Consider the following 23,346-nt stretch of genomic DNA (forward strand, 5'->3'; position numbering starts at 1 on the left):
TCGGGATCGAACCTGGGTCTCTGGCGATGTGAGGCAGCGGCTCGACCGGCTGTGCCACTGTGCCGTCCTCTAATGGAGGACACATCCCACAGGGTATCCTAGGTGCTAAGGATGGAGATCTTCGGATGGGTGAGTGGTGATGATTGAGGTACGGAAACCATGTGGCACATTTGCTCAGGAATAGAATTGGTTATTTCCCAAACTTCCTGTCCTCTTTCCCACATCCTGTTTCATTTCCTGTTACCGAACACCAAGAATGTGAACATTCCAGGGTTTAGGAGGAGTTCTCATGGTGAGGCCAGCGAGACTCCAGATGTCTTCCAGACTGAGCCACACCTGCCATTGGAAACGCACGCAATGCACTTCACAGAGAAAAGTATCACCGTGGCTGAGTTTCTAACAGAGAGAATTTAACAGCAGTGGACAGATTTCACGTTCCATATGGGAATGGGAATGCTGGAAACACTGTGGAAGCAAAGTCTTTGTTCTTACCAAACTGAGCACCTCCTCGGGGTCTTTATAAATATTCAGGGTGCATTACATTGTACCAGAAACAACTGTAATATTAACTTAAGCACCATTCTACTGAAAGGCACAGCTGAGGTATGACTTTTCATGTATCCAAAAGCACATCATCTTTCAGGCAGAGACAAATATCAAATTCTTTGAACGTGTTCGACTAAATGAGAGACTTTTATTTCTTTAGCATATTCTGCAAGCTTGTAATGTCCTTTACAACCAATGAAGTACTTCTGAAGTCCAGATTGGATTGTAATGTAAGAAAACAGCAGCTAATATGTGCACAGCAAGCTCCCACAAACAGCGATATGATAACAACCAGATAATTTCTTTTAGTGATGTTGAAAGAGGAACAAATATTGGCTTCAGGGCCCAGTGTAAGGTGAAAGACTGAAAATGCCAGAAACACTCAGCAGAATGAGCAGCTTCTGCGGAGAGAGAAACAGATCCCTAAGACTTCATCAGAATTTCATCATGGATCCGCGTATCATCAGTTCTGATGAAGGGACTTTGACCTGAAGCGGTGACTCTGTTTCTCGCTCCACAGATGCTGCCTGAACTGCTGAGCATTTGCGACATTTTCTGGTTATGTTGCATTCTTCCAACATGGGTGGTTTTTTTGTTTGAGTCACAAGGCAGAGTTCTTAAGCACACCAGCGCCTCTACTTCTTCAGGAGACTAAAGAACTTCAGCGTGTCCCTGTTGACCCTTAACAACTTTTATCGATGCACCATAGGAAGCATCCTATCCGGATGCATCACGGCTTGGTACGACAACTGCTCTGCCCAAGGCCACAAGAAACCGCAGAGAGTTGTGGACACAGCCCCATCCATCACGAAAACTAGCCTTTCCTCCATGGACTCTGTCCACACTTCCTGCCACCTTGGAAAAGCAGCCAACATAAACAAAGACCCCTCCCACCCCGGTCACTCTCTCTTCCTTTGGGCAGAAGATACAAAAGCTTGAAAACACGCACCACCAGGCTCAAGGACGGCTTCTATCCCACTGTTATAAGACTCCTGAACAGACTTCTTGTATGATAAAGATGAACTCTTGATCTCTCAATCTACCTCGTCATAGCCCTTGCACCTTATTGTCTGCCTGCACTGCACTTTCTCTGTAACTGTTACATTTTATTCTGCATTCTGTTATTGTTTTCCCTTGTGCGACCTCGATGAACTGACATTTTGAAATGATCTGTATGGGTGGCATGCAAAACAACATTTTTCACAGTATTTTGGTACAAGTGACAATAATAAACCAATTAAATAATAAACTAATTTCCCCCCTCTTCAAAAGGTCTTTTACATTGGATGGGTTATCAACTTTACACCAGAACCTTTGGCAGTGTTGCATTGAGGCATATTTGCACTCAAGTCTCAGGACTGGGATTTGAACCTACAACCTTCTACCTCAGAGTCAAGAGAGTAACCCAGTAACCCACAACTTAGCTAAAGCCCACAGTGCAGGGCTCAATCCAGTTACAAAGAAACAGTGATTGGTGTAAACTCCTTATGAATGGGTGAATGCAGGCCTGTGTTCTGTTTGTGCTATTTCTGTTGCAACTGAAACCATTACCACATGCTATTCCATGTTAACAACATTCCCAATTCCCAAGGGAAATGTTGAAGCAAGAATCTAGGAGGAGCCGTGAGACACTGCCAGAGAAACTGCCGACCACCTTGGCTCTGACACAGGAGTAACTCGATGATGTGGCAACGCCGCCTTTGGAAAACACCGGTTACACTGGAAGATACCTCAAACACGTGAGCTTCGTGACACATTGAGGTTCCTTTAGTATGGACGGCATCACCACTGCTTTCAATAATCCTGCTACAATAACATCTGACTTGGGCAACAGAACTGCTCAAAGCAACCCGTTGACAAAATATAACATCCATTGGAACTCATGCTCAGAATTTATGGTGTGCAAGACTGATATAAACCAGACAGCCAATCTCCAGCCCGAACAGTCAGAAGGATTAATAATGACTAAAATAATCAAAAGTGCCCTGGTTTGTTTGCTGCTTTAGCTGCAATGGGTGACATTACTGGAGGGAAGTATCGGAGATTAAAGGTTGGAGATGTGAGGACGTGAGCGGATTCTGACATTGGGGGTGAGACAGGTCCACAGTTAGGTGGACTGAGTGATGGAGGAGCTCAGTGGAATTTTCCGCTGTAATTTATCACATCTTCTTTCGGTTTGTTGCTTCAGGAACTGAGCTGGGATGAAAGTGTGATCTCAGTACTTTGAGGGGAATCGCATCAGGAGCCAGACTCCATAAATTCCAGTGCACTCTCCTGATGAAATTCAAAATCCCATTATATTATCAGAGGCATATTCAGCCATGCTCATTAAATATCCGTGGAACATGATCCCAATTTGATTGAAGACTTGCTTTGGGTCAACTGCCTTATTGTGGTTGCCATTAACCAAGTCACAATTCTGGGGAGATTAGGATAAATCAGGAGAAAGCACATTGTCTTTATTCTTTACGCTGTTTGTATCCATCACAGGGGAACCAGTCTCGACAGAGTAAAAATTAGGTCAGACTTTGTACAGTTGCTTTGGGTTAACCCGCTGATTACTTGCAGATCTTAAGCCTGTTTTTCATCCCCCTTGCAATTGCCACAAGAAACATTTCTTCAAATAAAACCCTAAACATTACTCCTCTGTTGAAACGGTGACAGAATATAATTGTTCTCAGCTTCCTTCTTGGTGCTTGAATAATTGTCTTGGAAGCAATCCCAATGTGGTAGGTGGACAAGGGGGAAAGGCAGGCAGAGGAGAGGGAGGGAGACAGAATCCTAATCAGATTGATTATCACTGACTTATATGTGACTTATAGTGCAAAAAAAGAGGAATAATGAGGTAGTGTTCATGGGTTCATGGACTGTTCAGGTATCTGATGGCGGAGGGGAAGAAGCTGCTCCTGAATCGTTGAGTGTGGGTCTTCAGGCTCCTGTACCTCCTCCCCGATGGTAGTAACGAGAAGAGGGCATGTCCCGGGTGCTGAGGGTCCTTAGTGATGGATGCCACCTTCTTGAGGCATCGCCTCTTGAGAAGTGTCCTTGATGGTGGGGAGGGTTGTGCCCGTGATGGAGCTGGCTGAGTCTACAACCCTCTGCAGCCTCTTGTGATTCTGTGCATTGGAGCCTCCGTACCAGGCGATGATGGAACGGGTCAGAATGCTCTCCACTGACATCCATAGAAATTTGCAAGAGTCTTTGGTGACAGACCAAATCTCCTCAATCTCCTCACGAAATAGAGCTGCTGGTGTGCCTTCACCGTGATTGCATCAATGTGTTGGGACTCAGTGAGCTACACTAATACTCCATTGATTTATGAAATCAAAGCACATGAGGAGGCCATTCAGCTCATCTATTCTATGCTGACACCCAGTAGAGCAATCCCATCAGTCCCATCTCTTTCCCCAAGGTCCTGCAAACTATGTTCCCTCTGTGTTCATTGAATGGCCTTTGAAATCCCTGGTTAATTCCATTTCCAGGGCCCCTGCCGGCAGCGAGTTTCAGACCTGAACCACTCTCTCAAGAAAGGAATATTTCCTCATCTTTCCCTCGTATCATTTGCTCAAAGCTTTAAACCTGTGAGGCCTGGTGCATGAAATGTCCACCTATGGGAAATGGCTTCCCTGTTCCTACTCTGTCCAAACCAGCCATGATCTCGTCCATCTCTATGAAATCTCCTCTCCACTTTCTTTGCTCCAAGGAGAACAAGCCCGGCTTCTCCCGTCTAACTCTGGAGCTGAAATCCCTCATTTCGGGAAACATTCCATTGAATCTCTCCTACATCTTCTCCGAAAACGTTGAAGCCTTAGGCATGGGTTTAGCTTCACAGCGGTGCCTGAGTAGCAGGTTCCATAATCTCATCCACCTTGCCCTTCGGGAGATGCTTGTTGGGAAGGATGGAAGATATTCCGCCTAGTGCCCCCAGCAAAGGAGGTTGAGGGGTGACCTAATAGAAGTATGTAAAATTATGAAAGGCATATATGGGATAGATAGTCAAAATCTTTTTCCTGTGGTAGGGGTATCGAAGACAAGAGGGTGTAGGTTTAAGGTGAGAGGAAGGAGTTTTAAAGTGGATCTGAGGGGTAAGTTTATTTACACAGAGAGGGTTTGATATCTGGAACTCGCTGCAAAAGGAGGTGGTGGAGTCAGATACGATTCCTATATTTAAGAGGCATTTGGACAGGCAATTAAATAGGCAAGGCATATAAGGATACGGACAATGCGGGCAAGTGGGATTGGTGTAGATGGGCACAGAGGTCAGCATGGACATGGTGGGCCGAAGGGCCTGATTCCGTGCTGTACAACGCTATGACTTGATTGGCTCTCCCCTCAGGCAAGGCAAATGAGTAGGACAAAGAGCTTATAGAGGGAGTGTGGATCTCTTGAATGAGATTCCACCAGCAGTCACCCTCTCCCTCCCACCGAAGGGACCACTCCATCCGTGACTCCCTGGTCCGTTCTTCCATCTACATTGTTGGGTTCGACTGTTTTAAATAGTTTTTTTTAAACGTGTATAGTGTTTAATACACCTCAAATGGCTGCACAAGGAATGGCCGCTTCCTAGCTTATTGGTTCGTCCATCAGGTGAATATGTGTTTTCTCATTGGTTGGTTTGGCTACAGGTATCTAATAGGTTTCCTGATTGGACTATTGTTATCTGAGGAGTACCTCTTATCTCGGGTATAAAAGGTGTCATTTTTTTGTTAATCAGTCTCTTGCTCTCTTCCCCACCCCTCCCCCCCACCCCACCTGCCCAAGCTCACCTTTAGTTCCTTTTTGTCTCGGCTCACCTCCGAGTAGTAAAGCCAGTGCCACGTGCTCTGTGACTGTTTCTTTGTTTTAAACTTTTCCAATAAAACCTTGCGAAGCACCAAGTTGTTTTCAACTCATTCTTGGACTCCTGAAAGAACCTGCGGATTCGAAAATAACCGGATCCCACAACATCTCCAGGCAACCAAGGAGCTCCAATACCCTGCCTTTAACTTCTTCTGGGTACATGAAGTGGGTACTTGTGCGTACTAATTTTATTTCTTTATTTTGCTATAATTGAATATTTTTAAAATACTTTTCACTCCTTGAATGTGTTTTAATTAATATTATTACTTTTTAGTTTATGTTGTTTATTTTGAAAGGATGGAATGTCCCTGAATATAGGAGGCTTTTAAGACTGTTTAATATGCCTCCCAGGTGTTGCCAAGAAGTGACGTCCCACCCCCAGTCAGGCCTCATATGAGGGTGGGGACTGAGCAGTAGCCTGACTGAGGTCCAGTTGCTGTAGACCCCTGTTGGTTGCTTCGACTTTCCTGTTGCTGAAACCTCGCCCCGCCTCACTGGATGTCTCCCAGTGTCTTTTGCTCATTGACCCTCCACGTCCGACCAGGTGAATGCAGGTAGACGAGCAGTGAATCCAGGGTGTAGATTGAATCCAGCTAGATTCGCCCTCATGGATTCCAAATTGTTTGTTCCAGGAATTGCTTCTGGAGTAACCAGCCAAGCAGAGAAAGAAGAAAGCATTTCATGCCATCCCTGAAATTATATCTCGATGCTTCAGTTGTGCCTCAAAGTACTTGTGAGAAGACACGGACAACGCTGAGCAACTTCAGATATCACATTGGAAAATCTCCCTGGTCCTCCTAAAGGAATGACCGACAATCTTTAACACCTTTTTCCCCAGGGTAGGGGAATCCAAAACTAGGGAGCATAGGTTTAGGGTGAGAGGGGAAAGATTTAAAAGGGACCTGAGGGGCAACTTCTTCACACAGAGGGTGGTGAGTGTGTGGAACGAGCTGCCAGAGGAAGTGGGTGAGGCAGGTACAACAGCATCATTTAAGAAGCACTTGGACAGGTACAGGGAGGGGCGGGGCTTGGGAGGGATATGGGCTGAACGCAGGAAATTGGGACTAGCTGGGTGGCCACCGTGGTCGGCATGGACTGGTTGGCCCGAAGGGCCTGTATCCGTGCTGTATTGCGCTATGACCTACCCAGAACCAGTAGATAGGAGTCTAGTTTAACATCCGACCTCACTCTCGCTCATACCTTTCGATGGAACACTCCCATGTTATTGAAATAGTCGGTCTGTATCGTATATGCAAATCACTTCATTGGGGTTTAGGATCAAAAGTCTCGGAATCTGTTTTAGTTCATTTATGGGACACGTGTGTTGTTAGTGAGGCCGGCATATATTGCCCATCCCTAACTACCTCTTGAGAAGGCTGTGGGGTGTCTTCTCCTTGAACCTTCTGGTGAAGGTGCTCCCACGATGTTGTTGAGGAGGGAGCTCCAGGATTTAGACCCAATGACTATGAAGGAAAGGCGATATATTTCCAAGTTGGGATGGTGTGGGACTTGGAGGGCGAAGGCTTTAGGTGGTGGTGTTCCCATGCACCTGCTGCCCTTGTCTTACTTGGTGGTGGAGATCGCTGGGTTTGGGCATAGGTTGGGTGAGTAATCGTAGTGCGGTTTGTAGGTGGATCACACTGCAGCCACTGTTCAGGATGGTGGATGGGGTGCCATTCAAGCTGGCTGCTTTGTCCTGGATGGTGTCGATGCTTCTAGAGTGTTGGAGCTGTGTTCGTGCAGGCAAGGCGAGAGTGTTCCGTCACCCGCTGCCAATTTGTACACAGCAATCTCCCACAAGCAGCGATAATGCCCAGACAATCTGTGCTGCTGAGACTGCCGGAGGGATGAATATCGGTCAGTGCACCAGCAGCTCCTCCAAACACTGCCAAGGGATGTTTTACACCCACCCATGGCAGCCAGCAGGACCTCAGTGAGGTGTCTCAGTGAGCAGGTCAGAAGGTTGTGGGTTCAAATTCCCCCCAAGAGACTTGAGAACAAGACCTTATGTCTTGTTTTGCACAGTCTTTCTTTTCACTGTATTATGTAATTTATGTACAATTTATGTCTTATGTGTTGTCTGAATCTGCGTGCCTGTAGTGCTGCTGCAAGGTTTATTATTGCACCTATACCTCACTGTACTTGTGCACATGACATAGAATCCACTCGACTTGATTTGTACGGTGAATTCAGGTCTTGCTAGAATCAAGAACTAAAAGCTAAGATAATGAAGTTAAAAGCTCTGAGCTGGTGTGACCTCTCCTCAATGACTGCATTTCTTGCTTTTACTGTTACTCAAAGACCAACACACTGCAAAATACATTAGCAAGATCAGTGGCATACAAAGATCAGCGGAGACACCAGAATCCTTAATGATGTCTGGTCTGTGGTGCATTGTCTGTCTGCGAACAAGCTTGTGATTCTGTGAAAACCTCCTGTTTTTGTTTGCAGAGACAGAAGAACAAAATAAAGATCGAATGATTTCTCACTGCTCCAAAATATTTTGCTGCAGCCAGCTTAGCTAAAGGATATTCAAGGGTCAATGGGCAGACATCCTGTCTCTGAGTCAGGGCTACTTGGGTTCAAGTTCACACCGGAGACCGGAGTAGAAAAGTCCAGGCTGACCTTGCAGTGTGGTACCAAGGGAGCACTGTATGGATGAACTTGCTGCCTTTAAAATGAAATGCTAAACTGAAGCCTCATGTTATCTCCTGGTGGTTGTGTAAGATCCTGTAGTTACTACTTTTAAGGAGAGCTGGAAAGTTCTGGTGTCCTGGCTTATACTTCTGGCAGCCAGTTTGTACACAGCAAGCTCCCACATGCAGCATTAAAGAGCAGATGATCTACTTTGTTGATAGATATTTAGATAGATAGATATTTATTTATGAGTCACATGTACATTGAAACACACAGTGAAATGCATCCCTTTTGTATTGCTGAGAATGTGCTGGGGGCAGCCCGCAAGTGTCGCCACGCTTCCGGCGCCAACATAGCATGCCCACAACTTCCTAACCCGTACGTCTTTGGAATGTGGGAGGAAACCGGAGCACCCGGAGGAAACCCACACAGACACACGGGGAGAATGTACAAACTCCTTACGGACGGCGGCGGGAATTGAACCGGGTCGCTGGCGCTGTAATAGCGTTATGCTAATCGCTACACCACCGCGCCGCTATTGATGGAGGGACAAATATTGACCGATACAGCAGAGAGAACTCAATGATTGTTCCTCCAAACAATGCTGTGGGACCTGTTGCCTCTCCCTGAGACAGCTAGATCTCAGAATGGCTCAGCTGAGACAGTACAACATTCCCTCTGTACTGCACTAGACAGAGAGCCTTGGGTTCTGTGTCCAAGTCTCATGAGTGGGATTTGAAGCCACTCTGATTCCGTAGGCAAGAATATGATCAAACAAAATGTGAATAACATTGTATAATAACTCCTCTTCCTCAAGCAACAAGCTACATTACAGACGAAACAGGACAATAAGTTGGCGCATTGGTGGTTCAGTGGTAGAATTCACACCTCCCACATGAGACCCAGGTTCAATTCCTGACCAAAGCATCATTTACAGTTACAGATATAGGCAGAGAAATGGCAGATGGAGTTTAATCCGAGCAAGTGTGAGGTGTTGCACTTTGGGAGGTCAAATGTAAGGGAAAAGTATACAGTTAATGGCAGGATCTTCAACAGCATTGATGTGCAGAGGGATCTTGGGGTCCAAGCCCATAGTTCACTAGAAGTGGCAATACAAGTAGATACTGCGGAAAAGAAGGTGTACGGCATGCTTGCCTTCATTGGTCAGGGCATTGAGTATAAGAGTTAGGAAGTCTCGTTGCAGATGTATAAAACTTTGGTTCGGCTGCATTTGGAGTACTGTGTGCAGTTCTGGTCGCCCCATTACATTGGTCGTGTTTTAGAGGCTTTTAGATAGACACGTGAATATGCAGAGAATGGAGGGATACGGATCACGTGCAGGCAGAAAAGATTTAGTTTAATTTGCTATCATGTTCGACACAGACATTGTGGGCTGAAGGGCCTGCTCCTGTGCTGTACTGTTCTGTGTTCTATTGAATTGAAGTTGGTGACAGACATGCTGAATATTTCTCTCAAGCTTTGAGTTGTAAGAAGGTTAAGTTTTGTCATGGAAGCCAGGTAATTAGAAGAGGCAGAGGTAGATAAGGTTTTAAAACACTGGGGAATTGAGGGCTGTGGGGAACTGGCAGGGAGGAGCAGATGAGACCTCACCGAATGGTGGGGCGGCTTGAGGGACAAGTGGCTCCTCTTTTCTGACGACTGAGCTATTTGCTGTTTGCCCCTCGTGTTGTTGGCAGATTTAAAACCAATATTAAATCAGCCAAAAGCGTCGGCATTCAGAGAAGTTTCCAGAACCACTGAATGAAGGAAACCACTTACCAACATAGCCTGGAGTGCCGCAGGCTGTTGACATCACATCCCCCGAGCCTTCCATCTTGGACAAGCCAAAGTCGCTGATCATTATTTTGGATTCTTCATCAGGGCTGAAGTACAAGAGGTTTTCTGGCTGAGTAAAGATCGGAGAAAAAGAAAACACACAAGACTGTTTTCATGCCCTTCTTCGAGAATGAGTGAAACCTCAATTAATTAGAAACAACTTCTGAGAGGATGTTTCCTTTACAGGAGAGTCAGGAACCAGGGGTATGTAGTCTCGGAATAAAGGAATGCCCACAAGGCAAAGACATGGAGGAATTTCATCTGTCAGAGAGTGGTGACTGTAAATGGACAGTACACAGTTAATGGCAGGGCCCATAACAGCACTGATGTACTGAGAGATCTTGGGGTCCAAGTCCATAGCTCCTGAAAGTGGCTGCAAAGGTTAATAGGGTGGTAAGGAACGATTGCCTTTATTAGTCAAGGCATTTTGTTCAAGAGTCAGGGAGTCATGTTGCAGCTTTATAAAACTCTGGTTAGGCTGCATCTGGAGTTTTGCATTCAATTCTGGTCACCCCATTATAGGAAGAATGTGGAGGCTTTGGAGATGGTGCAGAAGAGGTCTATCAGGACGCTGCCTGGATTAGAGGGCATGTGCTATACGGAGAGGTTGGACAAACTTGGGTTGTTTTCTCTGGAGCGGTGGAGGCTGAGGGGAGACCTGATAGAAGTTTATAAAATTATGAGAGGCGTAGATAGGGTAGACGGCTGGTATCTCTTTCCCAGAGTTGAAATAGCATGCCCTCTAATACTAGAGGACATGCATTTAAGCTGAGAGGGAGAAAGCTCAAAGGTGATGTGTGGGGCAAGTTTTTTACACAGAGAGCAGTGGATGCCTGGAATGCACTGCCAGGGGTGGGGGTGGAGGCAGGTACAATAGAGGCATTTAAGAGGGTCTTAGATAGGCACATGGATGTGCAGAGAATGGAGGGAGATGGACATTGTGCTGGCAGAAGGGATTTGGGGTCATTAGTTTGGCACAACAGCAGACACCTGTGGAAACGGAGTCACTTGACGCATTCAAGGTGGAGACAGGCAGGTTTTGGTTAATAGGCCATCAAAAGTCACAGGGAGCAAACAGGAAAGTGGAGCTGAGACCAAGGTCTGATTGGATGCAGGGCAGGATTGAGGTTGGCTTATTTCTATCCCTATTTCTCATGTCTAAAGATCTGGTGGTATTCTGTGGAAATTTCCCCTTGGTGTTGAACTAGCTGAGTAGAGGCCACGGTGTGATCTGTGGGAGGGATTGGATCTGGAATATTTTTCTACATCTCACAAGCAAATCCTGCTGCCTGGATCCTCGAAAGGTGTTTGATTCCCTCCACTCCTACAACCCCAGGGGATGCCCACATTCTCTCAATCCCAGCTTCCTCTCTGAAGTTCCTTTGTCATCTCATACCGGCTTTGTCGCCAGAAAAACCTTTAAACTTGAAGGACTGGAAAACACGTTTCGGAGATGAGCTCCATTATTAACCAAAAATAAATTGTTGAAAATGCCCAACTTTCACATATTTCTTTGTAGAAAAATAAGGCTTCAATTCCAAGTGTGGGAACTCTCATCAGAGGAGCTGAATGTGTCCACTTAATGAGTCTGAGTGCATAAGTAAAGTGAATTAAACAGATGCATTTGAAGTAATTTGATACACAAGTACCTTGGGTTAATGAATGTATCTGTTGATATCCAACTGCGTTCAGACCAAGACATTTTTCCAAGCCTGTTCCCTTGATGTGATCACTAGCACTCAACATTAACTGTGAAACAGCCCCTGGAAACATTTAGCTGCAGATTGGATCCTGACAGTGAGGCTCCCTGCTTTGCTCAGTCAGGAATTGACACTCTAGTATTGCTAGAAACAGGTGCTTCACAGATCACCATCTCACTACCAAAACTGCAACCTTCCTTCTCTATTATATCACCTGCCTCTCTCTCTCCTTCAGCTCATCTGCTGACATACTCAACAGACTTTTCCCATTACCAGGCTTGATTCCTGGTAGACTGCCCACATTCTATCTTCCAAGCCCTCCAGTCATCCAAAGGTCTGCTGCCCACATGCTAACTTGCACAACTCCTGTACATCTATCACCTTTATGTGCGCTGATCTATACTAGCTCCCGGTCTGTATCCTTGTTTACAAACACTCACCTCCCTTGTAATCTTGTCCAGCCATAAAATAGTCCAACTCCTCCAGTTCTGTCCCTCCCTTCTTGATATCCATCACTCCATCGCTGCGGACTGGCTTCAGGGCCCCAAGCTCTGGGATTCTCTCCCCAAACTTCTCTCCCTCTCTCAGACACTCTAAAACTGTGCGTGGCTTTATGTCAACTTCACACAGAGTTGAATTTAACTTATATAGAGGCAGAGATCCAGCCCCTGGTTAACTTTGGAACTAAATCATGATAATCTGGTTTTCTCAGAAATTTGAATCGACAAAGATCTTTGGTAATACTATTCTGGATAAAAGATCAGCTGATCACAGCTGTATAAAGGTGTTGCATCAGGTTTCAACAATGCCTTGTTCTTAATGTTTGGATCTAACGAGATGCAGCCATGATTTTGATGATTGAAAATATATTGGCAACATGATCCAGTCTGATGGGATTATCACCATCTTCAGTAAACCGTGACTTAATCCTCAACATTGCAATTGGGTTGTGTAGTGAGAGAGTCCATATGTTGGCTTGAACTGATGGGCTAACATGGTTGTAAGCAAAACCACCAGGTCAAAACATTCCTTCATCAACCTGGAGAGGGTTATAGAACAGGGAGACCTCGGGGTAGAGATGCACAGTTCCTCGAAAGCAGACACACAGGTAGACAGTGTGGTGAAGGAGGTGCTTGGCACACTTGCCTTCATCGGTCAGGGCACTGAGTACAGGAGTTGGGAGGTCATGTTGCAACTGTATAAGACGTTGGTGAGACCGCACTTAGAGAATTGTGTGCAGTTCTGGTTGCCCAGCTATAGGAAGGACGTCATTAAACTGGAAAGGGTTCAGAAAAGGTTCACAATAATGTTATTGGGACCGGAAGGATTGAGTTATAAGGAGAGGCTGGATGGTCTGGTACCTGTTTTTCTTGGAGTGTTAGAGGGCTGAGGGATAGGCTTTTTCAGGTTTATCAAATCATGAGGGGCATAGATAAGGCAGATGGTCAAAGTCTTTCTCCCAGGGTAGGGGAGTCTAAAACTGGAGGACATAAGATTTAAAGGAGACAGAAAAAATTCTGCAGATGCTGGAATCTGGAGCAATACACAAAAAGTGCTGGAGGAACTCAGCAGGTCAGGCAGCATCCATGGAGGGAAATAAACAGTCGACGTTTCAGGCCGAGACCCTTCATCAGGACTGGAAAGGAAGAGGGAAGAAGCCCGAATAAGAAGGTCAGGGGAGGGGGAGGAGCACACGCAGGCAGGCGAGAGGTGAGTCCAGGTGAGGGGGGAAGGTAGGTGGGTGGGGGAGGGGGAGAAGATGTAATATCTAAGATTTTAAGGTGAGAGGGGAAAGATTTAAAAGGGACCTGAGGGGCAACTTCTTCATGCAGAGGGTGGTGAGTGTACGAAATGAGCTGCCAGAGGAAGTGGTTGAGGCAGGTACAATAACAACATTTAAAAGACATTTGGACGGGTACATGGATGGGAAAGGTTTAGAGGGATATGGGCCAAATGAGGGCAACTGGGACCAGCTTAGATTGTCACCTTGGTTGGATGGATGAATTGGGTTGAAAGGCCTGATTCTGTACTGTATGACCTGTGGCTCTGTGAAACATACTCTCGCCTACCTGAGGGTAGTCACTGATCAGAACGGAGCACCTGACACCACCTCAGCACGTCCCAAAGCTCTCTACGGTCGAGAGAAACTTGGTGTGGTTGCAGCTTGGGCATTGTAGGAAATGGAGCAGTCAATTTCTGCACAGCAAGATCCCAAAAGCAGCGACGCAATGATGAGCAGATAATCCCGCAGAGGTTGAGGGAGGGGTATGTACTGGGGATAGGATACTGGGGATAGTCCACCCACGTTTGAAATGGTGGAGAGGGGCCACTGGCGTTCAGCTGAGACAACAGACGGGGTTCTCTGTCCAAAGTCTCACCTGGAAGAGGGACGGTCTGTAAATGAAGAATTTTTTGGCAGTCACACTCTCCACACCGAGGTCAGGGGCAAGGAGCACGAGGGATTATCGGATACCCACTGCTCCGCTGCAGATCCCGCTGGTTTTGTGGGGGGGGGGGGGGGTGTCACTGAGAGGAATTCCCACCAGTACTGGACGGGCGGACACAATCCCCACCCTCTCACCTCAGGGGTGCCATCGCCTTCCCACCACCCCAGCCAACAGCTGCCCAGCGAGGCCTGGGAGCTGTTCACCCTCAAATCATTCTTCAAACCACACCCTCCTGCAGTCCCTGCCTCCCCCTCATCCCCTCCACTTGCCCCTCGCTCCCCGCCTCCCCCTCACATCCTCCAGCTCATCCTCCTCCACCTACCCCTCTCCCCCCTCACCTTCCTCCACCTCCTGTCCACTCCCCCTCACTCCCCCTCCCACTCCCCTCACCTCCCTCCACCTCCCCTCACCTCCCTCTACATCTCCTCCACTCCCCCTCCCACTCCCCTCACCTCCCTCCACCTCCCCTCACCTCCCTCTACATCTCCTCCACTCCCCCTCCCACTCCCCCTCACCTCCCTCCCACTCCCCTCACCTCCCTCCACCTCCCCTCACATCCCTCCACCTCCCCCTCACCTCCCTCCACCTCCCCCTCACCTCCCTCCCACTCCCCTCACCTCCCTCCACCCCTCACATCCCTCCACCTCCCCCTCACCTCCCTCCACCTCCCCTCACCTCCCTCCACCTCCCCTCACATCCCTCCACCTCCCCCTCACCTCCCTCCACCTCCCCTCACATCCCTCCACCGCCCCCTCACCTCCCTCCACCTCCCCTCACATCCCTCCACCTCCCCCTCACCTCCCTCCACCTCCCCTCACATCCCTCCACCGCCCCCTCACCTCCCTCCACCTCCCCTCACATCCCTCCACCTCCCCCTCACCTCCCTCTACCTCCCCACCTCCCCTCACTCCTCCTCTCATCTCCCACTACCACCCCCTCACCCCCTCACTCCCCTCCACTCTCCCTCACCTCCCTCCACCTCCCCTCCCCTCCCCCTCACCTCCCTTCACCACCTCCTCAATCCCCTCCATCTCCCCTTCACCTCCCCCCAACTTCCTTCCCTCCCCCTCACCCCTCACTCTCCACCTCCTCCTCAGCCCTCACCACTCTCCATCTTCCTCCCTCTCTCCACTGGTCCCTACCCCCCTCTTCCCAATCCGACCTCTGCTGTACCATCCCCCACTACCACTCTACCACCCCTCCCCACCCACCCCCCCCTCACCTCCCCCCTCACCACAGCCTGCCCTCCATTACATCTCACCCTTCACCACATCCTCCACTCCCCACTCGCCCCTCACTTTACTTCCCACCCCACCCCACCACCATCCACCCCCACCCGCCCACCGTTGACCCCCACCTCCCCACTGAGGCTAGGAGCTGACAACAAACTGCTGGAGGAACTCAGTGGGTCAGGCAGCACCTGGGGAGGCAGAAGGATGGTCAATGTTTCGGGTCAAGACCCTGCATCCATCCATCTCCTCCCCACAGATGCTGCTCCAGTCCCTCGTGCCTCCGGTGAGGGTAGGAACCTACCTTCAAGTCACGATGAACGATGCACATTTTGTGCAGATACTGAACAGCATTCAAGACCTGTTGAATCAACGTGCTGGCGTCTTTCTCCGTGTAAAACCCTTTCTCCACAATCCGGTCAAATAGCTCGCCCCCCGACACCCTGGGGAAGAAGCAGAGGGGTGGGGGAGAGATGAGTGATGAGATAAGGTTTCTTTATTAGTCACATGCACATCGAGACACACAGTGAAATGCATCTTCTTGCGTAGAGTGTTCTGGGGGCAGCCCGCAAGTGTCGCCACGCTTCCGGCGCCAACATAGCACGTCCACAACTTCCTAACCCGTATCCGTGGGAGGAAACCGGAGCACCCGGAGGAAACCCACGCAGACACGGGGAGAATGGACAAACTCCTTACAAAGAGTGGCCGGAATCAAACCCGGGTCGCTGGCGCTGTAATAGCGTTACGCTAACCGCTGCACTACCATGGAAGAAAATAAATATTTTGTCCCTCCAAACTTCAACCGTGCCTTCCTGCTTGAGGGAACTGAACACAGGTTGTGTGACTGAGACACAAGTACCAACTGCACTTATCAACCCAACAGCTGAGTAACCCAAAAGTTGTTGGTTTTCCTGGTATGAAGTACACAACCTTCCCTCAGCACATTACGCAATGTGACTGCTGGTCTCTGAGGAACATGACCAGTGGTCGTCCATGAGGTCCCTTGAGATATTCCTCCATTCAATTGGATCAGAGCAGATCCTGTACCTCATCCACCTCCACGCCTGTTCCTATATCCTTCTGTTTGGTGAACAGAAGTCTATCGATCCCAGCCTTGGATTCACTCAGTGACTGGGGGGTACAGAATTCCAAAGATTCATCAACCTCTGAAGATACTTCTCGTCACCTCAGTCCTAAATTACCATCAGTAGTATCTACAGGAGGCGCTGCCTCAAGACGGCAACATCCTTCATCAGAGATCCCCACCATCCGGGCCATGCCATCTTCTCACAGCTACCATTAGGCAGCAGGTACAGAAGCCTGAAATCCCACACCACCAGGTTCAGGAACAGCTACTTCCCTTCAACCATTCGGTTCTTGAAACAACCGGCACAACCCTAATCACTACCTCAGTATAACAGCACTGTGACCACTTTGCACTACAATGGACATTGTTTTTTTTTGTCCTAATTGTGTTTATTCTGCAAAAATTGTGTCTAATTTATGTTTAATTTATGTTTTTTTCTTGTGAATGCAGCTTATATGATGCTCTGTGCCTGTGATGCTGCTAAAAGTGAGTTTTTCATTGCACCTGTGCACACTTAAGCACGTGACAATAAATTTAACTTTAACTTTGACCATGTTTCAGTCTCTCCATCTGGGATTAGCTCCGGTAGGCGCCTTGGTCTCGGTCAGCATGGATTAGTTGGGCCGAACTCTGTGACAACATTGATTACACTTCCAAAGTACTCCACTGTGGAGCCCTTTGGGACTTCTTGACTGACATCTTTCTTCTTAATATAATGACATGTAATTTGATTGGTTAATCTACTCCATGGTGACTGAAGACTTCATTTATGTCTAATCCCCACTCAAGATTCTACAACTAATTAGGTTTGGAGTTAGGTTGACAATCAGCTCTGAATCTGTTACACTCCTTTCCCAATAAGAACTCCATCAGGGTTCGGAAAGGAAACTAAAAAATATTGGAACCATGACCAGATTTAATTGAGATATCATCGAAAAGAAAGTACAGATGCTCTCATGATGAAACAGCAGAATCTTAAAAGAAACCATGCAAAATAACTGAATTGTCTGGTGTAACATGCGGATCATTTCCATTAGACACTAGGTTGTTGGAGAATGTGTTGCATATTCATAGTGTAGGATATAAAGAGTCAACAACTGTGGCTGAGAGTCAATTGGGGAACAGAACAGGGGACTATGTGGGAGGGAAGGCTTAGAGCAGGATAAAATGTCGGCACAACATTGTGGGTCAAAGGGCCTGTACTATGCTGTAATGTTCTATGTTCTAGAATAAAATCGTAAACTTTAAAAGTGATCTTTGTCTGAAAATTGATTGAAGTAGAAATATCAGCTGCTGGGCTTTTAAATGAGCACAATATGATTAACAATAACAGATCGTGGAGGGGCACTGTTTGGATAAATTGTTCAGTGGTCCATGTATTGTTCAGCAATATGCATGTGGTCATCTCTGGGCTGAGCTGTAATTAGCAATGAGCTCAGTTTTCTAATGCCACTGTTGGACTTGTTAAAAGGGAACCCATTACTCTGTGCCTTGTGGAAGTAATGATCGGTACAGAGATAAAGTGCACTTGTTTACCCTTTTCATAAACTTATGTTTTGACCTTGTCTTTAGAACACAGAATAGGACAGCAAAGGAACAGCCCCTTCAGCCCACGATGTCTGTGCCAAACATAATGTCAAATTAAACTAAATCTCTTCTGCCTGCACATGATCCACATCCCTCCATTCCCAGCATATTCATGTGTCTATCTGAAAGCTCCTTAAACGCCACTGTTGTATCTGCCTCCACCAGGCACTCACCAACCTCTGTGGGAAAACTTGCCCCGCGGATCTCCTTTAAACGTTCCCCCTCTCACCTTCAATGCATGTCCTCTAGTATTAGACATTTCTAGCCTGGGAAAAAGATTCTGACTGTCTACCCTATTGATGCCTCTCATAATTTTATAAACTTCTATCAGGTCTCGCCTTGGCCTCTGCTGCAATAAACAACCCAAGTCTGTCCAACCTCTCCTGATAGCTCATACCCTCTAATCCAGGCAACATCGCCAATGAGCAAGGAGTTGAGTCTTAAGGAACAACTGAAAGGAGGTCGAGAGGTTTAGGGAGGGAATTCCAGAGTTTGGGATTCAGGCAACTGAAGGCACAGACACTAATGGTGGACCAAGTAAATTCAAGCTGTATGTTCTGTTTGTAAACTCAGTCCTGCACTCATTTTGCAAAGTGCATTCTTGGTATTGGTATTGGTATTGGTTTATTATTGTCACTTGTACCGAGGTACAGTGAAAAACTTGTCTTGCATACCATTCGTACAGGTCAATTCATTACACAGTGGAGTTACATTGAGTTAGTGCAGAGTGCATTGAGGAAGTACAGGTAAAAACAATAAGGTGTCACAGCTACAGAGGAAGTGCAGTGCAGGTAGACAATAAGGTGCAAGGTCACAACAAGGTAGATTGTGAGGTCAGTGTCCATCTCATCGTATAAGGGAACTGTTCAATAGTTCAACAGTTCTTACAGCAAAACAGTACCAATGGCATCATTCAAATTGTCCCAAAGTGTTTTCCAGCCAATAAACCACTTTCAAAGCAAAACAATTTATCAAAGACCCCACCCACCCAGGTCATTCTCTTTTCTCTCCTCTCCCATCAGGCAGAAGATACAGGAGCCTGAGGGCACGTACCACCAGGCTCAAGGACAGCTTCTGTGATAAGACTATTGAACGGTTCCCTTATACAATGAGATGGACTCTTGACCTCACAATCTACCTTGTTATGACCTTGCACCTTATTGTCTACCTGCAATGCACTTCCCTGTAGCTGTGACACTTTACTCTGTATTCTGTTATTGTTTTTACCCTATACTACCTCAATGCACTGTGTAATGAATTGACCTGTACGATCGGTATGCAAGACAAGTTTTTCACTGTACCTCGGTACAAGTGACAAGAATAAACCAAAACCAATACCAATACTAACTTCAGAAACTTTCATCAAGCACTTAAATCACCAAGGTACAGAAGGCTATGAACCCAATGCTGGAAAACTGGGATTGGTATAGACGGTTATCTGATAGTCAGCATGGACATGGTGGGCCAAAGGGCCTGCTTCTGTGCTGTATGACTGTATGACCGTATAACACAGCAGCCAATTCGTGCACTGCAGTGTCCCACAAACAGTATTGTGATTATAACCAGATTATCTCTTTCAGTTACTTTACTGGAGAAACAATAGTGTCAGAGAGAAAACAGGTCCTTCAGCCCAACGAGTCCATACTGACCACCAACCATTCATTTACCATAATCCTACAATAATGCTTGTCCAGAACTCTCCTTCTCTGAAGCAGAACCTAGGGGACTTTTTTGCAGAACGCATGAGAGAGCATCCGGGGCCTCATTCAAAGAACTGCACCTCAGGCACTCTGAAGAGTCAACCTGGCTTTTCCACGCTCAAGGCTCTGGAAGGAGACTTGAACCCACAACCTTCAGGCTCCGAGGTGAAAGTACAGCCCACTGAACCACTCTGAATATTTACAACAGTACCCAATTGTCCAAAAAATGATCCCACCTCCCACAGAACTTCTCCAGAAGTTTCAGCAGATCTGCAAAACCAGATGTTTTACAACATCTGCAGTTATTCCTTCAGATGGAGGCAACTCTTCAAGCTACCTCAGAAATGGCCCCTGTTTATTGGTTTTGCAACCAAGTAGTACATTACTTCATCAGCGTTGACACCAAAGCTGCCAGCAAGTTTGTGACAGATGTGGTAGATCTCTACGCGGCGGATGAATTAATGATTCAGGTTTGAAAGCAATAGTTCAGGATTATTTAATATTTCTGGACAAATGCAAACTGGCCTCATGCATCCCTTAATGGCATCTGTCCCACAGCTGGAAGAGTGACAGCTGGCTACGGAATGTAACTGCAGCACGGTGAAATGGAAGAAATGCAACCTGAGGGATGTTACAACCATCAGAAAAGCTCTCGTTTCGAACTCATAGAATCTTGGAATCGTTACTGGGTGGGACCAGGCATTTGGCCCACTGGTCCCAGCAATCTTGGGTCATACAGCAAGGAAACAGGCCCTTCAGCCCAACTGGTCCATGCCGGCCAAGATTCCCATCTAAGCTGGTCCCATTTGCCCACATTTGGCCCCTATCCCTCTAACCTTTCCTATCCATGTACTGGTCCAAGTATTTTTAAAATGTTGTTAATGTACCTGCCTCAACCACTGGCAGCTCCTTCCACATACTGACCACCCTCAGGGTGAAAAGGGTGCCCCTCAGATTCCTATTAAATCTCTCCCCCTCACCTGAAACCTAGTTTTTGATTCCCCAACACTGGGAAAAAGACTGCACATTCACCTGTCTATGCCCCTCATGATTTTATACACCTCTGTAAGATCACCCCTCATTCTCCTACGTTCCAATGAAAAAAGTCCCAACCTGCTCAAGCTCTCTCCATAACTCAGTTCCTCAAGTCCCGGCAACATCCTCGTAAATCTCCTCTGCACTCTTTCCAGCTTAATGGTATCTTTCCTATAGCAGGGTGACCACAATTGAACATAATATTCCAAATGTGACCTTACCAACATCTTGTACAGTCAATCCCATTCCCTATGCTGTTTCTGTATCTAATTTGCTCCAATTCTGTCTTGAAGGTCCTGGTTACATCTGCTTCCACCAACACGCAAGGCAATCAACTCAGGTGATGACTCCCTACAGAGAAGGTGGTACTTACTCTTCTGATACCTCATATCCTACAGAAACTGGAATTGGTAATTGGTTTACTATTGTCATATGTACCGCGATACAGTGAAAAGCTTTTGTCTGCGTGCCATCCAGACAGATCGTTCTGTACATAAGTACATTGAGGTAGTACAAAAGAAAACAGAATGCAGAATATAGTGTTGTAACTACAGAGAAAGTGCAGTGCAGGTAGACAAATAAAGTGCAAGGGCCACGACGAGGTAGATCGGGAGATCAAGAGTTCATCTTTAGCATATGAGAGGTCACCCCTCACAATGGGAGAACATCAGGAAACTTTTAGTGCTTCTGATGGAAAGTATGTGCCAAGATATTGGGAAATGCTGTTACAAGGGGAGTAATGATGTTTAGGTTGGGGAAGGTCAGGGGACAATGGGGAACGGTGGGAACAGGGAGAGTGATGTGGAGCTGGGGGGGTGATTAGAAGTCAGGGAGTGATGGGAAGCTGGGAGACAAGACAAGATAAGACAAGATTTCTTTATTAGTCCCATGTACGTCGAAATGCACAGTGAAATGCATCTTTTGCGTAGAGTGTTCTGGGGGCAGACCTTGCCCAGTCCAGAGATAGGTCCATTGGCAGCATGGGAAGCCAAGTCCAGGCAAGGGATTGGTCGGTCCAGATGAAGGGTCTCGACTTGAAACGTCGACGGTCCACTTCCCTCCACAGATGCTGCTTGACCCGCTGAGTTCTTCCAGCTTCTTGTTTGTTGCTCCAGATTCCAGCATCTGCAGTCTCCAAGAGAGTGGCTGGTGGTTGATGCCAGGCGCCAGTCTTCCTGCTACAGACCGCCCCTGTATTGTCATCACATGAGATACACCCACTTGGCCCAACCAGTTCATTCTCAGTGCTCGAACCTCCTCCTATCTATCAGCCTGACCCTCTGTTCCCTTCTCCGGCAGCCTCCCCTTCAATATATCCATACCACTCGCTGCAGCCATTCTGTGGTATAACAGTGTCAACTGCAGCTGGTACTGATAGACATGAGGAAGGTTGAGGAGGAGCAGAGTCATCACCAGGGGTTGGTGAGCTGTCACTGTCAAAGTCAAAGTCCAAGTTGAGTTTATTGTCAGATGCACAAGTCCATGTGTGCACAGGTGCAATGAAAAACTTACTTGCAGCAGCATCACAGGCACAGAGCATCAGATAAGCAGCATTCACAAGAAAAACATAAATTATACACAATTTTTACAAGAAAGAAACAACTAAAACAAAAACAAATAAAATCCATTGTAGTGCAAAGTGATCAAAGTGGTCATAGTGTTGCTATACTGAGGTAGGGATTAGGGTTGTGCCGCTTGGTTCAAGAACCGAATGGTTGAAGGGAAGTAGCTGTTCCTGAACCTGGTGGTGTGGGACTTCAGGCTTCTGTACCTCCTGCCCGATGGGAGCTGCGAGAAGATGGCATGGCCCAGATGGTGGGGATCTTTGATGATGGATGTTGCCTTCTTGAGGCAGCGCCTCCTGCAGATACTCCCGATGGTGGGAAGGGATGTGCCCGTGATGTATTGGGCAGAGTCCACTACTCTCTTCAGCTTCTTATGTTCCAGCACATTCGAATTGCCGTCCCAGACCATGATGCAACCAGTCAGGATACTTTAACTGTGTTGATTTTCTGTTGTTAATCACCTTCCACTACCGGATCCAGACTAACCTACCGCACACTTCCATTCTCTCCTTTATTTCCACCTGACACCACTTGCTCTGTTCTGCAAAGACGTTGAACATCGACCTGAGCCTGAAGAAACTTGTGACCAGTTCTGTCTCAGTCTGTGCCAGTCATGACATTTAACTTCACCCTGGTGACCCCGACGTGATCTCCACGTGAGCTACGCAAAAGATGACGTCAATCCCCATGCAATTGGGAACTCAGACCAGGTTGTCATGGAGACACAGGAGGCCGCAGATACTGGAATCTGGAGCAACGCACAAAATGCTGGAGGAACTCAGCGGGTCAGGCAGCATCTGTGGAGGGAAGTGGACAGTCACTTCTACCTATTACCTCCCAGCTTCTGGTGCCATTTTCACACTCCCCTCCCCCATCTGCCTATCACACCCTTCCCCTCACCTGGATCCACCTGTCGTCTGCCATCTTTTGCTCCATTCCCTCCATCTGGCTACCTCCCATCCGTCAGTCCAGATGAAGGGTCTCGACCTGAAACGTCGACTGTCCATTTCCCTCCACAGATGCTGCCCGACCCGCTGAGTTCCTCCAGCATTCTGTGTGTTGTCATGGAGAGGCCTGTTGCTGGGCACTTCCAGGACAACGAGGTCTTAAAGTCTCACCGCTGATGCAGGAGGTCCCC

The 23,346-nt window shown here is 47.3% G+C and overlaps 1 protein-coding gene across 1 annotated transcript in view; it reads right to left on the minus strand.

Moving 5' to 3' along the window:
- The window catches only part of camk1da (calcium/calmodulin-dependent protein kinase 1Da), a 361,859-nt gene that overhangs the window by 57,712 nt on the left and 280,801 nt on the right, over positions 1-23,346 (minus strand). Inside the window, exons 4-5 of the mRNA XM_052033511.1 lie at positions 15,539-15,677; positions 9,802-9,928 (exon numbers count right to left, since the gene is read on the minus strand). Coding sequence (XP_051889471.1) covers positions 9,802-9,928; positions 15,539-15,677 — 266 coding nt within the window. The remainder of the gene's footprint in view (positions 1-9,801; positions 9,929-15,538; positions 15,678-23,346) is intronic.

Source organism: Pristis pectinata, chromosome 19 (assembly GCF_009764475.1).
Source record: "Pristis pectinata isolate sPriPec2 chromosome 19, sPriPec2.1.pri, whole genome shotgun sequence".
Lineage (NCBI taxonomy): Eukaryota > Metazoa > Chordata > Chondrichthyes > Rhinopristiformes > Pristidae > Pristis > Pristis pectinata.